Genomic DNA, 22919 nt, shown 5'->3' on the forward strand with positions numbered 1-22919 from the left:
AACTCATTCCACAGCTTGTTTCTACGTGGAAGAAATTTCAATAAAAACCGCACTGTACAGGTACACATACTATGGTGGGGATGATATCTTAATTTGTGGTGTATCGTGCGAAGGTGAAATTCGGCGGCAGGAGTGAGGTCAAATAGCTCTTCGGAACACTCCCCGTGATAAATGCGGTAGACACACAAGCGCATCTCTATGCAATGCCAAGGGATCTTGCCGTTCATAGAGCACTAGATCCCCAACAAATTGAGCAGCTCTGCGATGCGCGGTACTGATCGACTATTTCCCGAGAGACCTGCACGTCCCGTGTATACGGCATCATCGGTACCGTCCGCGTTGATCGCACAGCAATGCATATTGAAGGTGTGATCATTGATATTTTAATATAGTACTCACTCTTTTCCTTGAGCTTCATCAGGTTGATCTGCGTTAGGATTGCGATGCGTGCGCCGCCGTCGTACCGCAGCTGTGCGTCAAGCCACACGCCGCGCGCGTCACACGCCGGCGACGCCACGCCGCTCACGAGCGGACACGCGCCCGACAGTGACAGCTCCGTCACCAGCAGCGGGCTCATGAACGACGGCAGCTGTACACAACCACACTACAGTATCCAAATGTTTTGACTATAATTGTCTTGAAACAATTGGATTTTCGACACGAGACTGAATTAAATGAGCCGGAAACCGCTTTTTTATACCCTCGTCCTATGAAATGACGCGCTGTGATTGGTCGGCTGTTGTGACGTCTTACCCCCGGAAGAGATACGTAACAATGGTGAAGGGACCAAATTTGTATGTTCATTCAGCAATGTAAACATGTTATAACACTAAACTAATAAACACTACAGTATATCAGCTGATGCAGTATGGAAACTGCGTACAAACGTTAGATATAATGCACTCACACATAAGCAGCTGTGATGCGTATCTTAATGCAGCACGCGTAAGGCTCGCGCGTCTAACAGCACTGCGACGCCCGCATATATTGGATTTTTTTAAAAAATTTCTTTGTATTTTTTTTTAACTTTTGATATCATTCTGTTATTTTCAATTTTAAGGGCGGTCAATTTTCGCCTTTTATCGTAAATAAAATCCAAAACTGTTTATTTTACAATAATAACAAATATATTTGTGATCCTCATAATCCTTTCATTTGATATATGACACAGTAAGGATTGCAATATTTATTTATATCTTAATTTTTTAATTTCCTTATCTTGTACGGAACCCTACAACTAAAGTCTAAAGTTATCAATTAAAAACGTTTTTACAAAAAATTATATATTTAGGAAACAAAATTTAAATCACCCGTACATGGTCGCACAAAATGCCACGAAGTAGGTGTCAGTGCCTACGCTGGTACGCGGATATTGATTACTTACAGGTTGTTTGGAAATGATATAATGGAAAATTTATTATATAGGGGAATTGTATTTGGTCTGGTAATAATCACAACATATTGTAAAAATTCGCTCCTGGCTACTGTTGATACAAGCGTCTATAAGGTATTGATTACACGTAGCGATTCGATTCTACTGTATGTCGCCTAAATTTTGTATGAAAACGAGCCCTGTTCAGTCTCTATCATTATCAATCGACCATACTGGACCACTATGTATATAATTCGTAATATCAATTTCTGTTGCTAGATTAAGAAGTGGCAAAATTTATACAGATTGTTTATAATAATTAATCATTAAAGTTAATATAGTAGAAAACACAATTTTAATTTAAAGTAACTATACATTACTCCTGTCAAAGGCTCGCGCTATTTTAAAAACAAATACATACCTTGAGCGTGTGTAATTTCCTCTGTATCTTATTCTGTAGCCTGGTAATGAGTATTGGGTCTCTCATGACGTCATACATAATTCGTGCCAGCATTGTGTTCACCCACGTCACCTCAGCAGGCAACGTTCTACAATCGCAGTCAGGTGACGTTGGTTGACTCTGAATGATATATTAAGGAGATATTAAGTCAATTATATTAAATAAATGACTTATTCGAAACTTTGCATAGATTTTAAAAAATCAACACAGTGTTATACACAACTAATGAATTATTTATTTATATTGAGCAAATATAATGTATACTTTATGATTTACTATGTCACCTCTAGTATATTGAACATGTATATTTTGACAGCAACCCTTCCCAATCTTCTTCTTCTTTTCTAATCTTAGCGCTTCGCTATTCGCTATTCTAATCTTAGCGCTCAAGAAAATATAAGACTGCAATATAAAGTAGTTAATAGCATGGATTACGTCCACGAAAAGGGAGATCGAAAAAATTGGCTAGATTTAATAACACACAGTGTCTCATTGGTGGATACTGGACGACAGGTAGATTTTATATAAGCCTTCAATATCGTATATAAATATTTCCTACTCAAGGAATTGGTTATCTGCCCTGTACTATAAAGCACACAGTCGTGCTTCACCAGGTTCTTACGTTACCGGCGGAAGTATGTTGACTGTGGCGGGAAAACTCCACTCCACTCAAAGGAATGCTGTATAAGGTCGGGTGTAAGTCAGGGTTGCAAATTAGGTCCCCTACAATTTATTACTATGGTTATGTATAAAAATTTAAAAATATTTATTTCTATAATATAAACCATTGATTGTTTCGAGTGATATTAAATGCTGTCTTTGTGATATTAAACCTGAACTTTTAAAACTGACGAATTAAAAGAAAGCGACGATAATTCCTATGTCGTTGATAAACATTATTTATTAGTTTCAATTTTGATTTTGTTCTTTCAAATAATCTAAATCCAAAAATAACATGAATGATGGTCATTAAAAATGTTGTAATATTGTTACTTATTATACAGTTATATATTATAGACTGTTACAGAACCCACACCCACGAAAGTAAAAACATGATTAATAAACACCACAACTTAATTTTGTATAACAAAATAACTAAAAGTAATTAACGGCTACCAATTACTGGTCGCTAACGTACAAAACCAATGTTATTAACAAAAACCACACACATAAAAGCAGACCAAACATGTCCTCAATTCAATAAATTAAAATATTTTTATACAAAATAGGATTCAATATCACTTATTGAACGTCAAAAACTACCACCTATTCAAAATAGACTGCCTCAGACCTGAGAATAACGGGCGCAAGAAACTATTTTTTTATAAAAATATGGATTACAATATAATATGGTACAATAAACATTTATAATTAAAGAGCCTGAGGGTGTCCGCTTAATTCTCAGGCTGTGGTATAATTAATAAAATAATTTATGTTATAGAAACCTTTCCTACACAAACGTTTTTTAAAAATTCTTTTAAATATCGTAATACATTTATTTTGTAAATTTTCTGGGATCATATTGTAAAAGTATATACCTCGACCAATAAAAGACTAACTAACTCGACTTAACCGAGTAGTATTCATAACAAGTTTATGATTGTTCCTCGTGTTAACATTATGATTGTCACAGTTTCTAGCAAATTTCTTAATATGCTTATGAACATATAGAACATTATCAAGAATATATTGAGATGCAATTGTCAAAATGTTTATATCTTTAAATTTTTCTCTTAATGATTCTTGAATACTGGCAGAACTTTCAGTTAAGTTTTATAGTGACTGTCACTAAATTTCATCATTTGTAAGGACGTATCTAGATATTACTACACGAATATGATTATTTAGAACCGGTCTAATTACAGGCATATCTACTTCCATTTCGAAGTCCCAAGATCGCCAACTATGTTATTGGAGACTTATAGCTTAATCATCAAGGAACCACTTTCTCCTTGTATTTCGAGAAATATATATTTACTATTAAATCAAATGACTATCAACTACATTATATATATCAGAATATGTTTGGTCTGTATATTATTGTTATGCCTGTGGTTCAAACTTTCTAAGCGATCCAACTGTCAGTTACAGTGTACAGATACATCAAACCCTTACACCCATACCGATACAAGACGAGTACGCCACAGATATGTTCCACAACTACAAAACAACACAATATGCTAAATAAAAACCGTAAACAGTCTAACGTCTTTTCTCTTCCTTTTACTTTTGCCCTTTTCGTGCGGCGACGGCTCTAACTGACACATGACGCCGACGTCCGCCGTTTGTTTTGTGTTCACTTCGTGCGTCTGAGGTTGCGGGAAAATAAACAATCGTTGACAATATGGGAATCATTCAACTAAATAAATAGTAATAGTACTAATTGTATTACAGCTACGGTGGACCCACAATACATTGGTAAAAATGGAATGAAAATGGAAAGCAGGCGCGATATTCATGCTAATAAGTTGTTCACTTCTCCCTGTTAGATCGAGTGCCAATCAGCCTCACTATTTAATTGTCTCATTTCTAATTTTTTTTTAAGCTTTTTTCAGGTGAATCCGTTTTTATTTTGTTTCGGTCCATATTTTACCTATTGTTTTTTAACAGAAATAGACTGACTCATTGATAATATCGTATGTCCCTAGTGTACCGATGATTTATTGCGTTATTGGTAGGGAGTGCTTAACATCAGTATAGCAACTTTGAATACTGACAAAATCTAAATATAATATAATAAAAATGCTCCCAAATCCGTCTGTGCACCCTCGAGAACTTCGGATACGATATCCGTATTGTTGAAATGATAATTTTGCGCAGCGGCCATCTTGGTTTTCAAAACTGATCCCAAATTCGTTCTCTACACCCTCGAGAACCTCGGATGGACACTGTTGAAATAATAATTTGGCGCGGCAGCCAAAATATTATTTTTATAAATAATAGCTGACGACGGCTAGCAACGGCGCCTATATCGTCTCGCTTTTTCGTTCCATAGAGTTTCAAATCACAACGATTCTAAAGAAGATAAACTTCAAAAACACTAAACAATAAACAGGTATCAAGTATTTATCACCTGTATGATTTTCAATATGTACGGCCAGAAAGTTTTGTCATAGGCTTCCAAGCTGAACGGCAGTGGATGTGCAGGGGCTGGTGTAGCTATACTCGCACCATCTGATATCGATTCTGCAGTTTTTGACTGAAAATAAAAAATAATTCCTACATGAACATATTATGCTCCGTAGTCAAAATAATCAATAAATATTGATATAATCAAACGCAATTAACTTAACTAAAAAAATTGGCAAAATTGCTACTGATAAGTTTAATATAAAAAATACAAATAATCAATAGATAATGATAGAAGCAAATTAAGATTTTTTTTTGTAAACATTAGACAATTTAATGAAAGGCAGATTTCCATATAGAAAGAGATGAACTGAGTGTGTTATAATGACTATGAATTCTGGAGGTAGGGTCGTGGAAGGACTCGTTATTATTGCAAAGGGATAAGACTAATTGCGAACTTTTAGGTGTATCGGATAAGATGGTAAAAGTCAATAAGCCGTTCATTTTGAATAAAGACACAAACTTTCAAAGTGTTTCAATTCAATTTGCGACGTCTCTCGAAGCTTTTTAAATTAAATAAGAGTAGCCGTTCATCAGATGTGTTTAGCTCCCGTTTCATTAATAAATAATAATCAATAATACAAATACAGATTCAGTAAATTAATATATAATATTATTAATTGGGATTAAAAGGAGCACAGTTTAAGCCTATTTACATAGAAATTATTTATGGAATTGGAGAGGACATAAGCGTAAGGATGACAGAAGCATTTTTCAGTCGCTCCTGTCGTTTCGAACTAGATACAAAAGTCTATGAATTCAGTTTGGTCGTACGGTGCTTGAAAACCACTCAAAATGAAACATGATCTATATTTCAGTTTGACCCCTACATAGTATAAAGAAAATTCACTTTGCGCTGTCTGTCCCTTTGTATGCTTAGATATTGAAAACTACATAATGGATTTTGATGCGGTTTTTTTATAGATATAGTGATTCAAGAGGAAGGTTTATATGCATAATATAGTAGAGAAACAAGGACAATTTTAGAGTTTTCTAATGTGATGTCGTCAATAAACACATTTTTTGCGCTTATATTGCAAACGCTGGCTGAACCCGCTCTTAGGGATAATCCACAAGAACCATTTTTTATCCTATACTTTACACGAGAAATAATGACTTATTTACGAGGCGGTTTTAAAATAAGTCGTATATTAATCTTTATCCAATTAAGTACTTTAAATACAATGCGCATTTAATAAATATCAAAATGGCCTCTTACAGTATAGAATTTAAATGAACAATAAAATAACTTTAAACAGCCGCTTAGGAGTGTTTTTTCTCATTCTGACTTAGGTCAATAGAAGAAGACAGAGTGAGAATTAGCAATGCTTTAAGTTAGCAGACTATTATGAATACGTGAGCTAATATCTAGCAATAAATCTTTATATTTCTTTATTAACTTTTAACAGAACGAAGTCTGCCCGGGCTGCTAGTAATATAAAAAAGTCACATTAAATACCTTTCCAAAAGCAACAGTCTCCTTATCAGAGATCTTGTAAACCGCAAGTTCTATGGGTTCCTTCTCTGGCGCGGGGCTATCGCTGATGTTCTTGTCGTCGTGGCTGGAGCTATCGGTTGATACGTTCGCGTCGCTTATTGCCGTCATAAGTCGGCGGAACCTGTCACCAATAGGTACATCAAAGGTAGTTCACTAATGAAAAACATGAAGAAGAAGTAGATATTAACTAGATTAGTAATATTAACGTCTGTTTGAAGTCAGCAGGCATTAGTCACTTTGAAAACGGTACTATTGTGCAGTGATTTTGACTGGTATGCCTAGACATGACGTCACTAAGATGGCGGCCTGACCCTATCTAAACGCGCGGGGATATATACTTCATATTAATACGATATGTAGCCTATATAGCCACTGGCCTATATAACCACTGGGTTCGAGAACCTGCCTACTGCGCTAGAGGTCCCGGGTTCGAATCCAGGTAGGTGCAAACATTTATATGATGAATATGGATGTTTGTTTCCGAGTCATGGGTATTTATATGTATTTATGTATGTTTAAGTAAGTATATTGTATTAAATATATCGTTGTCGTCTACCCATACCTAGTTTGGGGTAAGATAATTTGTGTCAAAGTGTGTCAATATTACCTATATTATTATATTATACACACACAAGAAAGTTTCGCCCATTCTTATAGTTTTCTCAAAATTGTATTTTAAAATTCATAGTAGCTCATCGCTTACATATTATGCCCCACTTTGTATTTTTTGTATGAGCACTTACAGCAAATAGAATTCATATCTATTGAATTAGGCGTTACTTTGCGGAAATCCATAATTATACAAATGATTATATTAGTTTTCTTTAGTGTTAATTCCGCCAATATTTGTCTTTAAAACAATTCGACACGAATTTTGCCTCTACACGAGGCATCCTCAGGACCTGATGTCTCGCCAAAATCTGGCACGAGAATTGTTTTAGAGACAAATATTGGCGGAATTAACACTAAAGAAAACTTAAATCATTTGTATTCTTTGAGCGGAATAAGCCGAGACAATTACGCGGTGAGTTCCATATTTAAAATTCAAAAAGTCGACATATATTGTCCTAATTTGACAATTAATTTTAAATAGGTACTACTAATATTATTACATATTATCTATTAATAGTTTAGATAAACAACTAGTTTTATCTTCCTCATATTCGAAATGAAAAGTAGAGTGCAGAATAACACGGGCGCTGCTCGATATGATTCTTTCGACCCTCGGTTAACAATCTACTATTAATTAATTTAGCACTATTTTGTAATCTTCATATTTAAGGTCATGTTTTTATTAAGTATTTTACAAAGTTTAAGATTGAAAATGATGTTAAATAACTAATCACAGAAGAAGAAGAATATGAAGGAAGAAGAAGTGATGGAAGGCCCTCACAAGATGGACCGACGATCTGGTCAAGATCGCCGGAATACGTTGGATGAGGGCAGCGCAGGACCGATCGTCGTGGTAATCTTTGGGGGAGGCCTTTGTCCAGCAGTGGACGTCTTCCGGCTGATGATGATGATAATGATGATGAAGCACTCTGTCTGTAAACTTAATCATAATTTTTAAGGTCTATGTTTTTCTTAAGAATTTTACAAAATTTTAGTGTTATGTCTAACCTCTACTGTATTTGTAATGGCGACGACCTGTAATAGTTTTTTTTATTTATTATGACTTAGTTCGATTAACGGTCCTCCTTCATGATAAAAAAAAAAAACTCACCACTCGTGCTTATCACGTCCGGTCCTGGCGAACAGATAGAGGTGTGAATGATTGTCCTTCGACTTTTTCACGTGGACACTCCATTCACCCTCGACTGGTCCTTCTGTGACTGGGTCCAACTCCTACAACAACACTACTCGTTAAAAAGTTGCGCTTTACTGGCCAGCGATACAGCATATTCATTCAATAAAACAATTACGCGCAAAAAAAAACAATATATGTATATATATTTTAAAAATGTACAAAACTTGAACAAAAAAAAACTAATTGGACATCTGGATTCGGACCGGGGTCTTCTGCTTTCCGGATCAACCAATGCCCCATCTGAGCTATTATAGTCTTGTATATAATGGCGAAATTTACCTTTGTATTCTAATGTTATTGTAGCTGTTTCTCATTAAAACACGGATAAAACTACATTTTTTGAAACCTAGCTAGATCGATTTATCGCCCCCGAAATACCCTGTATACTAAATTTTATGAAAATCGTTGAAGCCGTTTCCGAAATTCAGATTATACAGTATGGAACTAACTTCTATGAAATAAATGTAGGGACATATTTGTTAGCATATTTACTGACGATATACCAAAAATTAACGAAATCCGTGCATTGGTTTTGTCAAAAAGTAGACTTTTCATTTTGCACAAATTTATACGTACTGTGTAGTATTAGTTAACTGGCTCAAGGGTTTAATGAACTTGCATATTTCAATAGTGTCATAAGACGGCCTTGCTGCCAGTGGCGGTTTTCTTTGGCAGCGTACACGTGCCGGCGGTGTCTCTTTGACGGTCGCGGGCGGCGCGATTCAAAGCAAGCTCGATATTCGTACGGGCGGGGTAGGGTAAAGATATCTTCTATCGATAATTAGCTTTCTTTAAAGGGAGTTGTAATCGACAAACAATAAGTTATTTAAGTTTATTTTAAAATTGTTCTGTAATGATAATTGTAAAAATACACTACACCCTAGGAATTTAAAACTAAACAGCTTCGTGATTTTGTTTTTATAAATTATAAAGGAGTTGAGAGATAATTATTGTGAATAGGGAAGAACTTAACAATAACTCGAAAGCAACCTATAAAAAATCGTATCAACTTACCTATTTGCTGCTCAAGAAATCACTCAGAAAACAGTGGTTTTGTACGTTGAACTTACGAAAATAATTTTTTTTACAAAATTTACCCATTCATTAATTTATTAATAATTGTTATAGTTTGTAGGCTAGTTTATCTTGTTGGTGTATGTGTAGAAAAGTATTGATAAAATAGAATTGTAGGGTAGGTATGCCTTACATCTTACGTAATACAAAGCAATCTAATTGTTAAAAATCGTACCAACTTGCCCGTTTGATACTCAGGATTTTTTATGGAGAAATGAGCATTGCTAGACCTTTAGAAATTTGTACATACTTTTTTTGACATTTGTCCACGATACACCGCACATGGACGTTCATTCCACAGCCTGCCAGGTTGTACGTGGGAGAAAGTTCTTTGAACTTGACCGTACTGTAAAGTAATGCCAGACACCTCGATGGTGGGGATGACATCCTAATTTGTGGCGTGTCGTGCGATGATGGAAACCAGCGGCTTCTTCCGAACTCTGCCCTTGATAAATGCAGTAGAAGACAGAATTGAGCAGCGTTTCATCTCTTTCACTTGCCCACATCGAAAAGATCTTGTTTGATCGTACAAAAATATTTTTTAAAGTTTATCTTATAAATAATTTGTTAAAATTATTAAGATATTCGAAAAACACAAAAAAGTAGCCATGTTTAGGTATTTGGTGATGGTTGCTAAATAAGTATAAAAAAGTATCGATAAACTATAATTGTGAGGAATTCCCTATTAAGGAATTATTTTTTCGTTATTTTAAGTGAGCACTGAGCACCACTTTAGTTTATCGCGATTCTTCTGGGCAAATAGGCTAATTTGCATTTCGCAGTGATTTCACACTTTTTGCGCGATTGCCTCAAGCGATTGACTATGAAAAACTAATTGTACTTATTAATTGAAGTTCTAGCTAACTAGCGTAGTAAATAAAAAGTAATTGTATTTGATAATTTAACTTTTAGCTAGTAAAATTAATAAATGCAATCAGTGAAATAGACACTTATTAACTAGGTACTTGACTTTGTGTATGTGTAAATTGTGTTTTTAAGTTAGTTGTTATTATTATTATTAATGTGAATTTGACATTTATTTTTCGGGACAACATTGTACGGTGATGTAACTTGTGTATTCATCAAGAATGTGGTGGACATTTAGAAAATTTGAAAATTTACGTTTCCATTATTATTCTAATGCACAATATTCAATTTAAAGTTCAGCTCAGATTGGTATCCCGAAATAAAAAAGGTTTCGTATAAATGAACATAGTGAATTTAAATTACGTCGCAAATTATCAAACGAATCAAAGGTAAAGCCGACAACTTGCTGCCTTCGCACATCGTTCCGGGGTCAAGGTAAGTTGTCTATGTAGACTGTTAAATTTTACTACATTTATTTAAATATTTATTTTGTTTGAAAATTTCACTTTTTCAACTTAAACTTTTTAACCAAATTATTAATTTTGCGATAGTTCTGCGGACTAGTATTACTTATATTTTTATTTATTTCATAGGTATGCAATCCATACTGTATATAAACAAGAATTTCTCGTTGAAAGATATAAGATAAAATAATTTAAAGAACTTAACTTGTATGAATAAATTTTGTAATAAATACGATCCAAGAAAGTTCAAATAAACAAAAATAAAACAAATAAAGTAACAATGTTCCAAACCGTTATTTTAAAACATAACCAAACAGTTTTTTTAACATCAGAGATTTAATTTGTTAAGAAAACATAAACACTGGCTGTTCACCAACTGAGTAGAAATACTTATCAAACATGAAGTTCCGCTATGAATATACGTAAATAATTAGAAATCAGATACTTTCGCAGATTACAATCTATATACATGACAACTAACGAAAAACAGTGGATATTAGAAACCACCAGATTTATTTTTTATGAAAGTAAGGGACCAGACGATCAGGACGTTCACCTGATGGTAATTGATACGCCCTGCCTATAACAATGCAGTGCCACTCAGGATTGATCTTGAAAAACCTTAAAATTCTGACCGACACTACAATTGCGCTCGTCACCTTGAGACATAAGATGTTAAGTCTCATTTGCCCAGTAATTTCACTAGCTACGGCGGCCTTCAGATCGAAACACTGTAATGCTTACACATTACTCTTTCACGGCAGAAATAGGCGCCGTTGTGGTTCCCATAGTCTAGCCGGCATTCTGTGCAAAGGAGCTTCCCACTGGTAAATGACTGATGATGGAAGGGACTATGGCAGACAGACACCTCATTGCGTTTCCTGTACCGCATCTATCAAGCGTAGTGTTCCGAAGAGCTTGACCTGATTCCTGCCGCCAAATTCCACCTTCGCACGACACGCCACATATTACGACTTCATCCCTACAATATGGATGTGTGGGATAAGAGACCAGAGATAAGGGAGATAAGAGAAACACTATGTGTGGTTGGCGAGTTAATATGTGGGCCTTAGAGTAGTATCTCATCCTATTTAATAACCCCCAGTTGCTTCCAAGCCAATTTGGCTTTGACCAAACTCTATTATTATAGCACAAAGTGTTTTGGGCTAATTTCTATCATAATATTTCGTTACCGTCTGCTCCAGGAACTCCTTGATCTTGCTCAGTTCGTTGTCATCGATGTCGTCTTCGTCATCCTTGGTGCTGGCGGTGGACTTGGTGCCCAAGTCCTCGCCATCCAGAGTGTCGTCCTGCTGGGTGGTCTTGTCACTCAGCCCTGGACCCTCGTTGTCCGTCAGCGTAGAGACACTGTCGGTTTTTTTGTCTGAAATTTTTTTTTACTTACTATTATTTATATTTTGATATAATAAAATAACAGCTGACAAACGTGGATAGTTTAAGGCATAGACTTCGAATATATGCCTATAGACGATAATGTGTGTAAAATATTGGTCAATGTGTGCAATAACTAATGATTTAATATTCAGATCACTAAGGAGCTAATGGCATAAAAAAGGGCAGGCAAAAAACCTATAATAAAAAAAAAGTGTGTGTGTACTTATGTATGCACGCAAGAAGTTATACTTCTTTGGCCTAACGAAGCAAAATCATTAAAATGATTCATTCCTCGTGCTCTTCTACGTTTTTATAAAGAACAATTATGTTAAAATCTTGCAAAGATGGCTTTGAAAATTAATTATTAAATAATGAATACGGCTGTATGGGCTTGAAACCCTAGGAACCAACTTCTACCTATTATTTTTGTGTTCCAGTGATGCGCGCGCATCTTAAAATTTCACTCTCATCATTTTTTCATAACGCGCCTAAAGAAGTATAACTTCAAAAAGAAATGGTATTCAATTTAATGTTTATATATAATGTTATTGAATATTTATCGATCTAATAATAAATCAAAAGTAAAGAAAATTATGAAGCATTACACCTAATATATTTTTAGGTTATAAAATGAAATGAATTAACTACGCATACATAAGGCATTTATAAAATATTAGCAAGTTTCTTTAAATTAGTCAAAAATGTTTGTGAAAAATTGCATAAAAACTGTCCAGGGTTCCATTCGAACTGAAACTGGTCGAAGAGAAAAGTGGTGAAAAAATTGGGTTTGAACGGGCACCGGACCTAGGACATTTTAATATAAATTGAGTCAGAATATGTGGGTGGTAGTCTGTGTTATCTCTTAATCAGTAGGGATAACTATGTAAGTATCATGTTAAGATAGAAATATATAATTTATCTACACCCATGCATTAAATCCTCTATTAAAGATTCTAAAGCAGTTAGCTTATTGCCAACATTAAAACAGCCTATGTCCTAATAACCATTACATCATCCAAACGAGTGTTGTAATGAAAGTTACAACACTCGTTTGCACGATGTAATTGTAACTAGGACTGGCTTTTTTAATGTTAGCAGTAAGCTAACTGTTTCAGAATCTTTTATAGAGGATTCATATTATGGGTATAGATAAAGTATTGTATGCAACTGTTGATGATTAGGTATTAAAACACTAATGTGATACTATTATCCCACGTTCGTGTTTTAATACCCCTTATTACACAACAGTTGCATAAATAACTATTAGTTGCCATAGAGAGTGACAATAACATAAAATATTGCATTAACACTTGGTAAACGTCATGAAACTACATCAGTTCGAAATGGGGCTTTAAGGATTTGTTGGTTTCATAGACTTCGAATTTACTAGCGTAACATGACAACCCGATACTGAGCTCATTCCCATCGTGGCTGACTGTTTATGACTTGTAAATCAAAATCGGTTACAGAAATAATATATTCGCTTTCCTTTTTGAACGCTTTGATCATCTGAGCTTTGTTTCATGATAACAACTTACGAGATCAGCCAAGATGTTCAACTATTGCAAGCGACACGCTGTATGGCGACAAAAATACTGAGATTATGAATAATCTACGTCGAAAAAAATTGTACGTTTGAAAGTTAACCAACACAAAGTGACATACAAATCGCGATTGTAAGACGTAGTTTGTCACGCACACTAAATCGATAAACCTGGCCTGTTTTCATCGGTTGTGTAACAGCAAGAGGCTCTATATAGACTCATAAATTATCAAAAGCAAAAATAACTGTATGATCAGGAATGTATGTAAGGAACTTTATGCTCCGGAATCTTGAAAACCGAAAGTTCATAGGGCGCAAATTGCGTTCATCACATTGAGACAGTAAATGTTAAGTTGCTGTAGCTCAGTAACGTCCCTAGCTATGGCGCCGTTCAAATTCTAGTGTTAATTAGGCGGCGGAAAGAAGCAAAGACAAACAAAGTAAAAAAACAAAAAATGTTGGTGATAAATCTACCTCTGTGCATTTTTCTGACCAATCTGTGTCGAAGTCCTTCTTTACCTGGTTCCGGTTCGTGAGATGCACTGCAACAAGTAAGGCAGTATTAGTAAGTAAAGCAAAAACTATCTACTCTTATTTTAGTAGTTATATAGGCGCCCTCAAATATTTCGTCTTGTCCATGTTCATTTTGAAACCTACTCCCTGGGAAGCTGTATTGAGGCCATCGAGCATATGGCTTTAGTCTTTCATGGTCTCTGCCATGATTACGATATCGTCTGAGAATCGAAGGTGAGTGATGTATTCGCCGTTGATGTTGATGCCCAGTCCGTTCCAGTCCAGAAGCTTAAAGACACCTTCCAATGCATCGGTGAATACCTTGGGCGATATGAAATCGCCTTGTCTGACTCCCCGCTGCAATCGGATAGGCTTCGAGAGACGAGATGGTGGCGTTTATAAACATGGAATTCTTTTCATCATTTCATCTTCTTCCCTTTTAATTTGTATTTTGTTTATTACGATATTTTGGAAATTTCAATCTGTGAAATGAACCCCGTAGTCGTCCGAAACTGAGCAACAAAGACGAATTAAAGCCTTGTTTGTAGGAGCTAATGATGCTACGGCTGAAATAGCAAAAGCTATCGACCCTAGCATCAAAACTACATTAATCTATTTTTGCCTCAAACTGGCCAGGTTAACCGGCTGGAGAAATAGGTGCCAATATACTTAATAATAATTCACACCCATTGATATACGAGTAATATACAATAAAAAGACAGAAATCGTTAGCTTACAAAATTTGAGCATTCAACAAAAAAAAAGCAAATTGTTCATGAAAAAGTCCCCAAAACGGAAATGCTCTCGGTCCGTACTGATCACTACGCACGCATCACAGAGCGTCCGGGTTAACCAGATCCTACTACGTCTTCACACAATGATCATTAAACTTAAGTTAAAAAACAAAAAAAAACACGCTGTTAAAAAAAACCAAACCAAAAAATAGAAAATAAAATTTCAACCTGCATAAGCTACGAACAGTGTGATTTTAGAACAAAAAATGTATTTTGAATAGGAAAAAATAGAGCCATTTTCTAAATATCATAAGATGCATCCCACGAAATGCACAGAAATAAATAATCGATGTTAAAAAAGGCGCCATAGTCATTGGCACTAAGACGCTAACGTGCATCGGACATAAAAAAAAAGCTTAGAGCGCTTTCGCACTACGTCCGATCCAAAATCCGATCCGTACCCGTGAAAAACGGTCTGAAGTAGTCGGATGACGGAAGCCGGATCTAGTGCTTCTACGTTTTCGGTCGGAAATCACTTTCAAAGACCCCGATTCCGTTAAATACAAACAGATATACACACTACGCTAATAAAAGTGGGACAAACAGTTTAAATTATTTTATTGTCATGAATCCTTTGTAAGTGTACAAAGTTTCAATTCAATCCGACATCTTAAAGTGGATGACAATCGTTTCCAAGGATTGTGTTACACTTAACATAGATACATAAATCAAGCTAATATAAAGGTGTAAAAAAATAGTCTATTCGCCGCGTGTTGGTCAATTTTCTCATCAAATATCTTTGCGCCATCTACTTTTGCGAAATTATTTGGTACATTTTACTTCTCAACTTACCTCTTCTCCCTCCGTCGCCAGATAAACTTCTTCTTCTTCTCCGGGCTTGTATTAGTCTCCGCGCACTCAACTTCTAACATCGACTCTTTCTTCTTATCCACCGAGTCCGGCATTTTCTTCTCTATCGAGCTTTCCTTCTCCAGTACTTGAATCTTCTCCTTTTCGCTGAGTATTATGCAAATTGGATATTTTTTGCTCCATTGCCTGCGAAAATTATAATCTTAGTTCGCGAATGTAGGTCAAACTGTCTAGACGGTCTAATTTGGGTAATGGATTATGATTTGAATATTTCGTAGGCTTTTCTAATAATTAATACATTTTGCTATTAATTACGGGTGTCTCACATAGTTTTGCCAAGCTAAATGTAATAGTAGGTACCTTTGAGCGGGATAGCTTCGTCTAGAACAAAACAACCCAAGCGGTCAGGCACCGACTTAAACCCTATGAATAGGCAGTATTTTATTAATATGAAAGGTATAAGGTTTGCATAAGAGGTGTATTAAATAAAATCTTTATTAAGTCATTTTATACTTTTCAGTTATTGAAGTCAGTTTTTTAAACGTAGTATTTTTTTAATAAATAACATAAGGTTAAATTTTAAAATAATAAAAATAGCAATTTTAAGACTGAAGTTAACGTTAAAAGTTATTAATATTTAATTATCTATGTAAATGTTGATTTTTACAAAAAAAAAGTAGGTTACAACATCTACATTCATCATATAAATGTTCAGTTAAACAGGGTTCCGAACCTAGGATCTCTAGCTCATGGGGCAAAGTACCTACTTAGGTAGCAACCACTGGGCTATACGGGTAGTTTTGAAACACATAATCGGTGAGGCAAGCTACACTGAAGCGTATATTCATTTTATATCGAAATATTGTCGAGTTCCACAGGGAACTGAATTCTGTGTAACATAAAAAGTAGAAAAGTTCCAAACAGCTATCTACAAAATTTATACAATCTAGTTCAATCCGACTTACAAGATAATAACCTCCGAAACTCTTAGGGCTGATTTCACCATTTAAGTAGAAAGCGATAACAACACTTTGAACTAAGTTTACACTTGTAAACGAGTTAACAGATTCAATTCGCATTTAACCACCACAAACTGAATGCAGTTATAGCCTAAACACAATTAAATGCTGACCGCCGAATTTTAGACGTTTAACATGACAATTTTGATATTTTTCATATTCATCGATGTCAGTTTTGGCAGCCATTTGATACATTCTATTGTTTTCGTGAATGCGCTCAAAATGTATGTGTGAAATAGCTTTGTCTTCAATCAATCAAGACTGCTATTTGAACTAGTTTAAGTAAAACTGAGTTTTATTAAACTCAGTTTTAAGGGTCATTGGTGATATCGGGCTTAGGGTATAAGTAAGCGCCGCGCTAGGCCACTTTTTTCTTTTGATTAACATGATCAGCTCTGAGACTTCGGACATTTTCCTCTCAATAGTTTTCCGTTTCTAATGGAGAAAATCACCTCACCTCATGCAGAATACGGTGAGAATGGGGTATCATATCATTTTGTAGTGGAATGTATCCGAATCGAGGCTGAAGAACAAAATTATTTTCTGAAATTCCGAATAAATTTATGTGAAATAGGTGTGTGCAATCTTATATTCGCTTTTCCTTTTACCGACGAAGCTAAAAGTAATTATAATTTGGTTAAGATAGGTTTTTACAGAGGCGATAATATTTATTATTTTTATAGTACCATTATGGCATGAAACAATCTATAAATACATAAAGATTAAAGATTTTTTTTTTCAAATCTTGATTTGTTTACAAATAGCATGATAATACCGTCTGATAACAATAATTTAAAAAAGAGTGTGCGTGTAATCTTTACGCGCGATTGAAGTAAAACTTAATAATAATTTACTTTAGGAATAATTAACAGATATATTAATATATTACATTAAATAAAGCCTTGTTACCAAATAAGCACTCACGTATTACTGAGGAGATTTGTTAGATTTTTTGCAATTTTTTCTCGGAAACGCTAACAATATAACTTCATCTTTTGAGCAAAGTTGGCATTTTCCCTAACTAAAATAAAAGAATGCCTTTATAATAAATAATATTATTTAATCAAGTTAGATTTTATATATTTTACAAAGAATGACATAATGTTATATGTTGATATAATTATTCATCAGAAAATAAACACTCAAACTTTTTACAGGTGAGGTCATTATCAAGTTCTTGATTTTATCTTTTTATTGATAAAAGAGTAAAATGTTCCTGGGATTCCGCCAAATTATTTGACTGATTATTATTTTCATTTTATATTCTATTTATAATTCATTCATACCATTCGCACATTAAATAAAATAATTGATAGTGAGAAATTGAAGGTTATATTAGCACATATTAATATGACGTTGTTATTGAATATTGACGAATATGGCTGTATGGGCTCGAACACTTTGCCTATCCTAATAATGGACGAAGAAACCAAAAACAAATTTACGAATGTCGCAAATGTCAGAAAAATTCTGATAATTTATATAAGTATTATTTATTACAAAAGTAGTAACATTTAAGCAAATTATACACTTCATACTAAGTTACCCCCAAGTCGCACCTAAAGAAGTTTTACTTCAATAATAATTTTATGGTTCTGATAAAATTATCTGTCTAACGTGATTATCAGTCGAATTGTATCTTGTACTCAGTAGAGCAGAAACACAATACTACGTGGGTCATTAGCCGTAAGTACTGACTGGTAGACTTTGGACTTTCGTCTCATTCACATTCTACTCTAAAGTATTTATATGAGAATGCTCTATAATAGAATTCATTGTTCTACGTATCTGTTGCACTGTTCTTTGACATATCTTTTAATTATTTATATACATAGACACATCACGTCGTATAAAAGCAAAGACGAAATATAGAATTGGTTTTGAACAGGTTATCAACTGTAAAGTTGATCCTATAGATGAAGCCACACAACCTGAGAGTTGAACTTACTGACATAAATATAGCAAGAATTGTTTATTTTAGCTATTTTCATAGAGTTATGTCGTTTGGCATTATACTATGGGGAAGTAAATAATATCTCCATACTTCAAATGAGAGCTGTACGTGCCATATACCAAATGAGCCCACGAGAATCTCTAAGGGAAAAATTCAAAGATATTCATATTATGACCATGTACGGCCAATATATTTATACCAATCTCCTGCACGTACATAAACATTATAATTTATACAGTAAAATAAGCGACAACCATAATTTAAACACTAGAAATAATGACAAGCTTAAAGTGCCCCCCTACTAGGCTCTGTAAAATAAACAATTATTTTGCATGCAATGGTATTAAATTTTATTAAGCGCAAACTTATGTCGAAGGCTTATTACAGTACTAGCGGACCCGACAGACGTTGTTCTGTTATAAAAAAAAAACTCCCGCGAATTGAATTTCTTTAAATCCGTTCTTAGCTGATCTCTACTCGGCGAAAGGAATATTTCTACGAAATTTCAAGTCTCTACGGCTTATGGTTCCAGAGATATCATGATGAGTGACTATTTACGTGGAAATCTCTTATATTATTACAGTATTGAAGATTACGTAAACGATAGTACAGTTTGGAATTGAATAGTATTGTAGTTGTTTTTTTTTTATGGTTCATTCTTGTATTGTTTTAGTGGATAACATTATTTTAAAAATATGTATATGTTTAAACTATTGTGTAATTAACATGTATCTAGCTTGTATTTTTTGTGATTGACGTTGACGAGCAACCATTTGATTTTATGTCTATAAAATATTTTTGACTTTGACTTTGAACAAGACAAATAAGATTTATCAACGATACGTCACTCGAACGGTTGGCTCAGTGAAAGAGCGCTCCGCAAACCCGCATCGTTCATAAATTGTTTATTCAAATTTAATTTGTGCAATTGTTATTTATTAACACAGTTTTCCTCACGGTTTATCGGTGTGGGTGCCGACTAGTTTCGGACCATTCGGCGGTCCTTCATGAGGGTGAATGTAATTTGTGTTTTTGCAATTATTCAAATTCAAATATTTTTATTCAAAATAGGATGTGAAATCACTTATTGAAAGTCAAAAAACTACCACCCATTCCAAAGTGAATGCCTCAGGCCTGAGAAGAATGGGCGCAACAAACTCAGCGGGTTTTTTTTTTCACCGAATAAATATGTTTACAAAGTAATATTGTACAATTAAACTTATTATTTAATAGCCTGAGGGCGGTCGCTCCATTCCCAATCTGTGGTATCATTAAGAAAGTCATTTATGTTATAGTAAACTTTACCACACAAACGTTTTTTACCAATTCTTTTGAATAACGTAACACCTTTGTTTTGAACATTTTCTGGGATCTTGTTGTAAAAGCATATACATCGCCCCACAAAAGACTTACTAACTCGACTTAGCCGAGTAGTAGGCATCATCAGTTTATGTCTGTTCCTGGTGTTAACATTATGGTTATGACAGTTTCTAGCAAATTCACTTATGTGCCTATGAACATACATTACATTATCAAGAATATATTTAGAAGCAACAGTCAAGATGTTAATTTCTTTGAATTTTGCTCTCAATGATTCTCTAGGACCTAGGTTATAAATAGCGCGAATAGCCCTCTTCTGCAGCACAAATATTGTATTAATATCAGCAGCGTTGCCCCATAGCAATATACCATAGGACATAATACTATGGAAATAACTAAAGTATACTAGTCGCGCCGTATCTATGTCAGTTAATTGTCTAATTTTTTTAACCGCGTATGCTGCAGAACTAAGTCTGTTCGCCAATCCTTCAATATGGGGGCCCCATTGTAATTTGGAATCTAGAGTTATGCCAAGAAATATAGCAGATTCCACCGGTTCTATCACCTCTCCATTTAACAAAACATTTGCATTTACATTTTTGACATTACATTACGTTCCGTTTCATACTATTATAACATAAGTAAACCGTGTCTATAAATAACATTATAATGCACAAATAAAATATGAAAAATAAAATTTTATGAACGATGCGGGACTCGAACAACGACCCCGGAGGTCGTTCCGTGCCGGTGCCCTTACCAACTGAGCCAACCGTTCGAGTACCGCCTCGTTATGAAATTCTGTTTGCTTTGTTCAACTCTCAGGTTGTGTGTTCATAAAATATTGTTTTTCAAATTTTATTTGTGTATTAATCCTAGAAGTGAGGTTTATCACTTTAAAAACATAACATATTGTTAACATTATAATGTCTCACGAAAGTTTTAATAACATAATCAATTGCTACGGAAGATGAAAAAGACGGCGCGCAAATCTTACTTATTGTAATTAAGAAAATTTATTGAAGTAGGCGTTACTTTGCGGAAATCCATAATTAGCCACATGATTTGAGTTTTCTTTAGTGTTAATTCCGCCAATATTTGTCTTTAAACAATTCGACACGTGTTTCGCCTCTACACGAGGCATCCTCAGGACGTGTTGTCTCGCCAAAATCTGGCACGAGACTCAATTGAGTCTTATATGAGGAATGAATGAGGAATTAACACTAAAGAAAACTCAAATCATTTATATACTGTAATTAGAATAATACTGATTGATTTTGCGTTTCCCTTGAGCAGATCTGTACTGATATCAAAAAGAGGGAAAGCTAATTTTGTCAGTATATTAATAATATATGTCTAAATTTATATAACTCCCGGTCGCCGTTCAGAACATAAGGCTTAAAATACACTAAAGTATAGATGATATACGTCATAGATGACGTGACAGACCGATAATGCGTCACCAATTTTGATTTGCCAATGTGTGTGGTAGCTAGTGGTTTAAATGTTCAAAATACTTAGGAGCGAACGCCAAGCGTGGTTGACTGTTTACGACTTATCAATCAAAATCAGTAACAGTAAGTTTAGATTCGCTATCCTATTTTACTGTTTATACTTTAGAGACGTTTTCCTCGGCCGCAAGCTTTGTTTGCCTATACCAGTGGTTCCTAACCAGTGGTCCAATTTCAATACGTACACATTGTGAAGAATTATTGATTTCACGAGAACTGCAAACCACTTCAAAAGGTATCGATGTCATGAACACGATATCGGAATATTTTCAGAAACAAAACATTAGCTGGGAGAAACTCGTTGGTTTCATTTGTTGGGATCACGCTCTGGTCTGTTAAGCCCCGTATTCATGGTAAACAGGAACAGTTGATCAACATTGTTGGTGAGCGGCGAGAATGTTGCTAGCAACTATGTTTAAATCAATACAGGTTGTCCACATGCCAATCTGCGTTAAAATGTTGCCCGAGTTATTTTATCATTGCTCCACACTACTGCCATGTTTATAAACTGTTGCAAACACGTTCACAAACGTCAACAATTGTCGCTAAACTGATGTTTACGCTTGTCGGGCGAGAGATTGTCAACATGAAGTTATCAACTCTGCAACACGCACTGTTGCCAGCAACACGTTGACAGCAATTCCGCAACACGTTGATTCAACTTTGTTGCTAAACAAATGTTTAGCATGAATACGGGGCTTTAGTGAAACATAAGAATCCTAAGGCAACAACAACACATTGTATCATCCACCGTCAGGCGTAAGCTTCGAAGACTCTTCCTGGTTGACTTAAGAATACAATGCAAATGCAATGCAATTTTTTAATTCAAATTTTTGATAAAAGTTTATTTTCGGATTGATTCCGTGGTGCCTACTAACAATAAAAATATCGAAGTGGTCCATGGCGAAGAAAAGGTTGCGAACCTCTTAATAGACTTTATACTCTAGTGTCAAGTTTTAAGTCTATGGTTACAGCTATTAGGACACCAAAAATTCGTGCCGTAAATGATTTCTTAATGGATTGTGAAATGTTCCACTCAACCAAGCCGTGGTTCCCGCTCAACTGCACCTTTCTGTTTGTCAACACTAAGCAACCACGCAGTTAATGCTCAAGGTCACTTGATAAACTTGCGCGAGATCAAAACATTGGCTTGTTAGTTAAGTAGGTAATTTACTTAAGCATCATTTACATAGAGATTGTGATTCTTCTCGCATTGTTGTTACTTGCTCGTAAGATACATAACAGATTTAAGGGTAAATGTATGCACTTTTATAATAAAGTCCCAGCCACTGTTCAGGCATTATCTATAAATAAATTTAAATGTTTTATTAAAAAATGTCTTATGTTGACACACACAAAAACAGTATAGAGTTCAGGTTCAGTTCAATA

The 22919-nt window shown here is 34.8% G+C and overlaps 1 protein-coding gene across 4 annotated transcripts in view; it reads right to left on the minus strand.

Annotated features, from left to right (window-relative positions):
• LOC126969526 (testis-expressed protein 2) overlaps positions 1-22919 on the minus strand; it is a 51827-nt gene that overhangs the window by 11980 nt on the left and 16928 nt on the right. For 2 of the 4 annotated variants that reach the window (XM_050814994.1, XM_050814993.1), the window contains exons 8-16: positions 15709-15912; positions 14084-14151; positions 11865-12055; positions 8183-8304; positions 6421-6580; positions 4906-5031; positions 4040-4141; positions 1794-1952; positions 400-589 (exon numbers count right to left, since the gene is read on the minus strand). In XM_050814994.1, coding sequence (XP_050670951.1) covers positions 400-589; positions 1794-1952; positions 4040-4141; positions 4906-5031; positions 6421-6580; positions 8183-8304; positions 11865-12055; positions 14084-14151; positions 15709-15912 — 1322 coding nt within the window. The remainder of the gene's footprint in view (positions 1-399; positions 590-1793; positions 1953-4039; positions 4142-4905; positions 5032-6420; positions 6581-8182; positions 8305-11864; positions 12056-14083; positions 14152-15708; positions 15913-22919) is intronic. The other 2 variants (XM_050814996.1, XM_050814995.1) reach the window with 1 other exon arrangement.

The sequence above is a fragment of the Leptidea sinapis genome, chromosome 18, assembly GCF_905404315.1.
Source record: "Leptidea sinapis chromosome 18, ilLepSina1.1, whole genome shotgun sequence".
In the NCBI taxonomy this organism is placed as follows: domain Eukaryota; kingdom Metazoa; phylum Arthropoda; class Insecta; order Lepidoptera; family Pieridae; genus Leptidea; species Leptidea sinapis.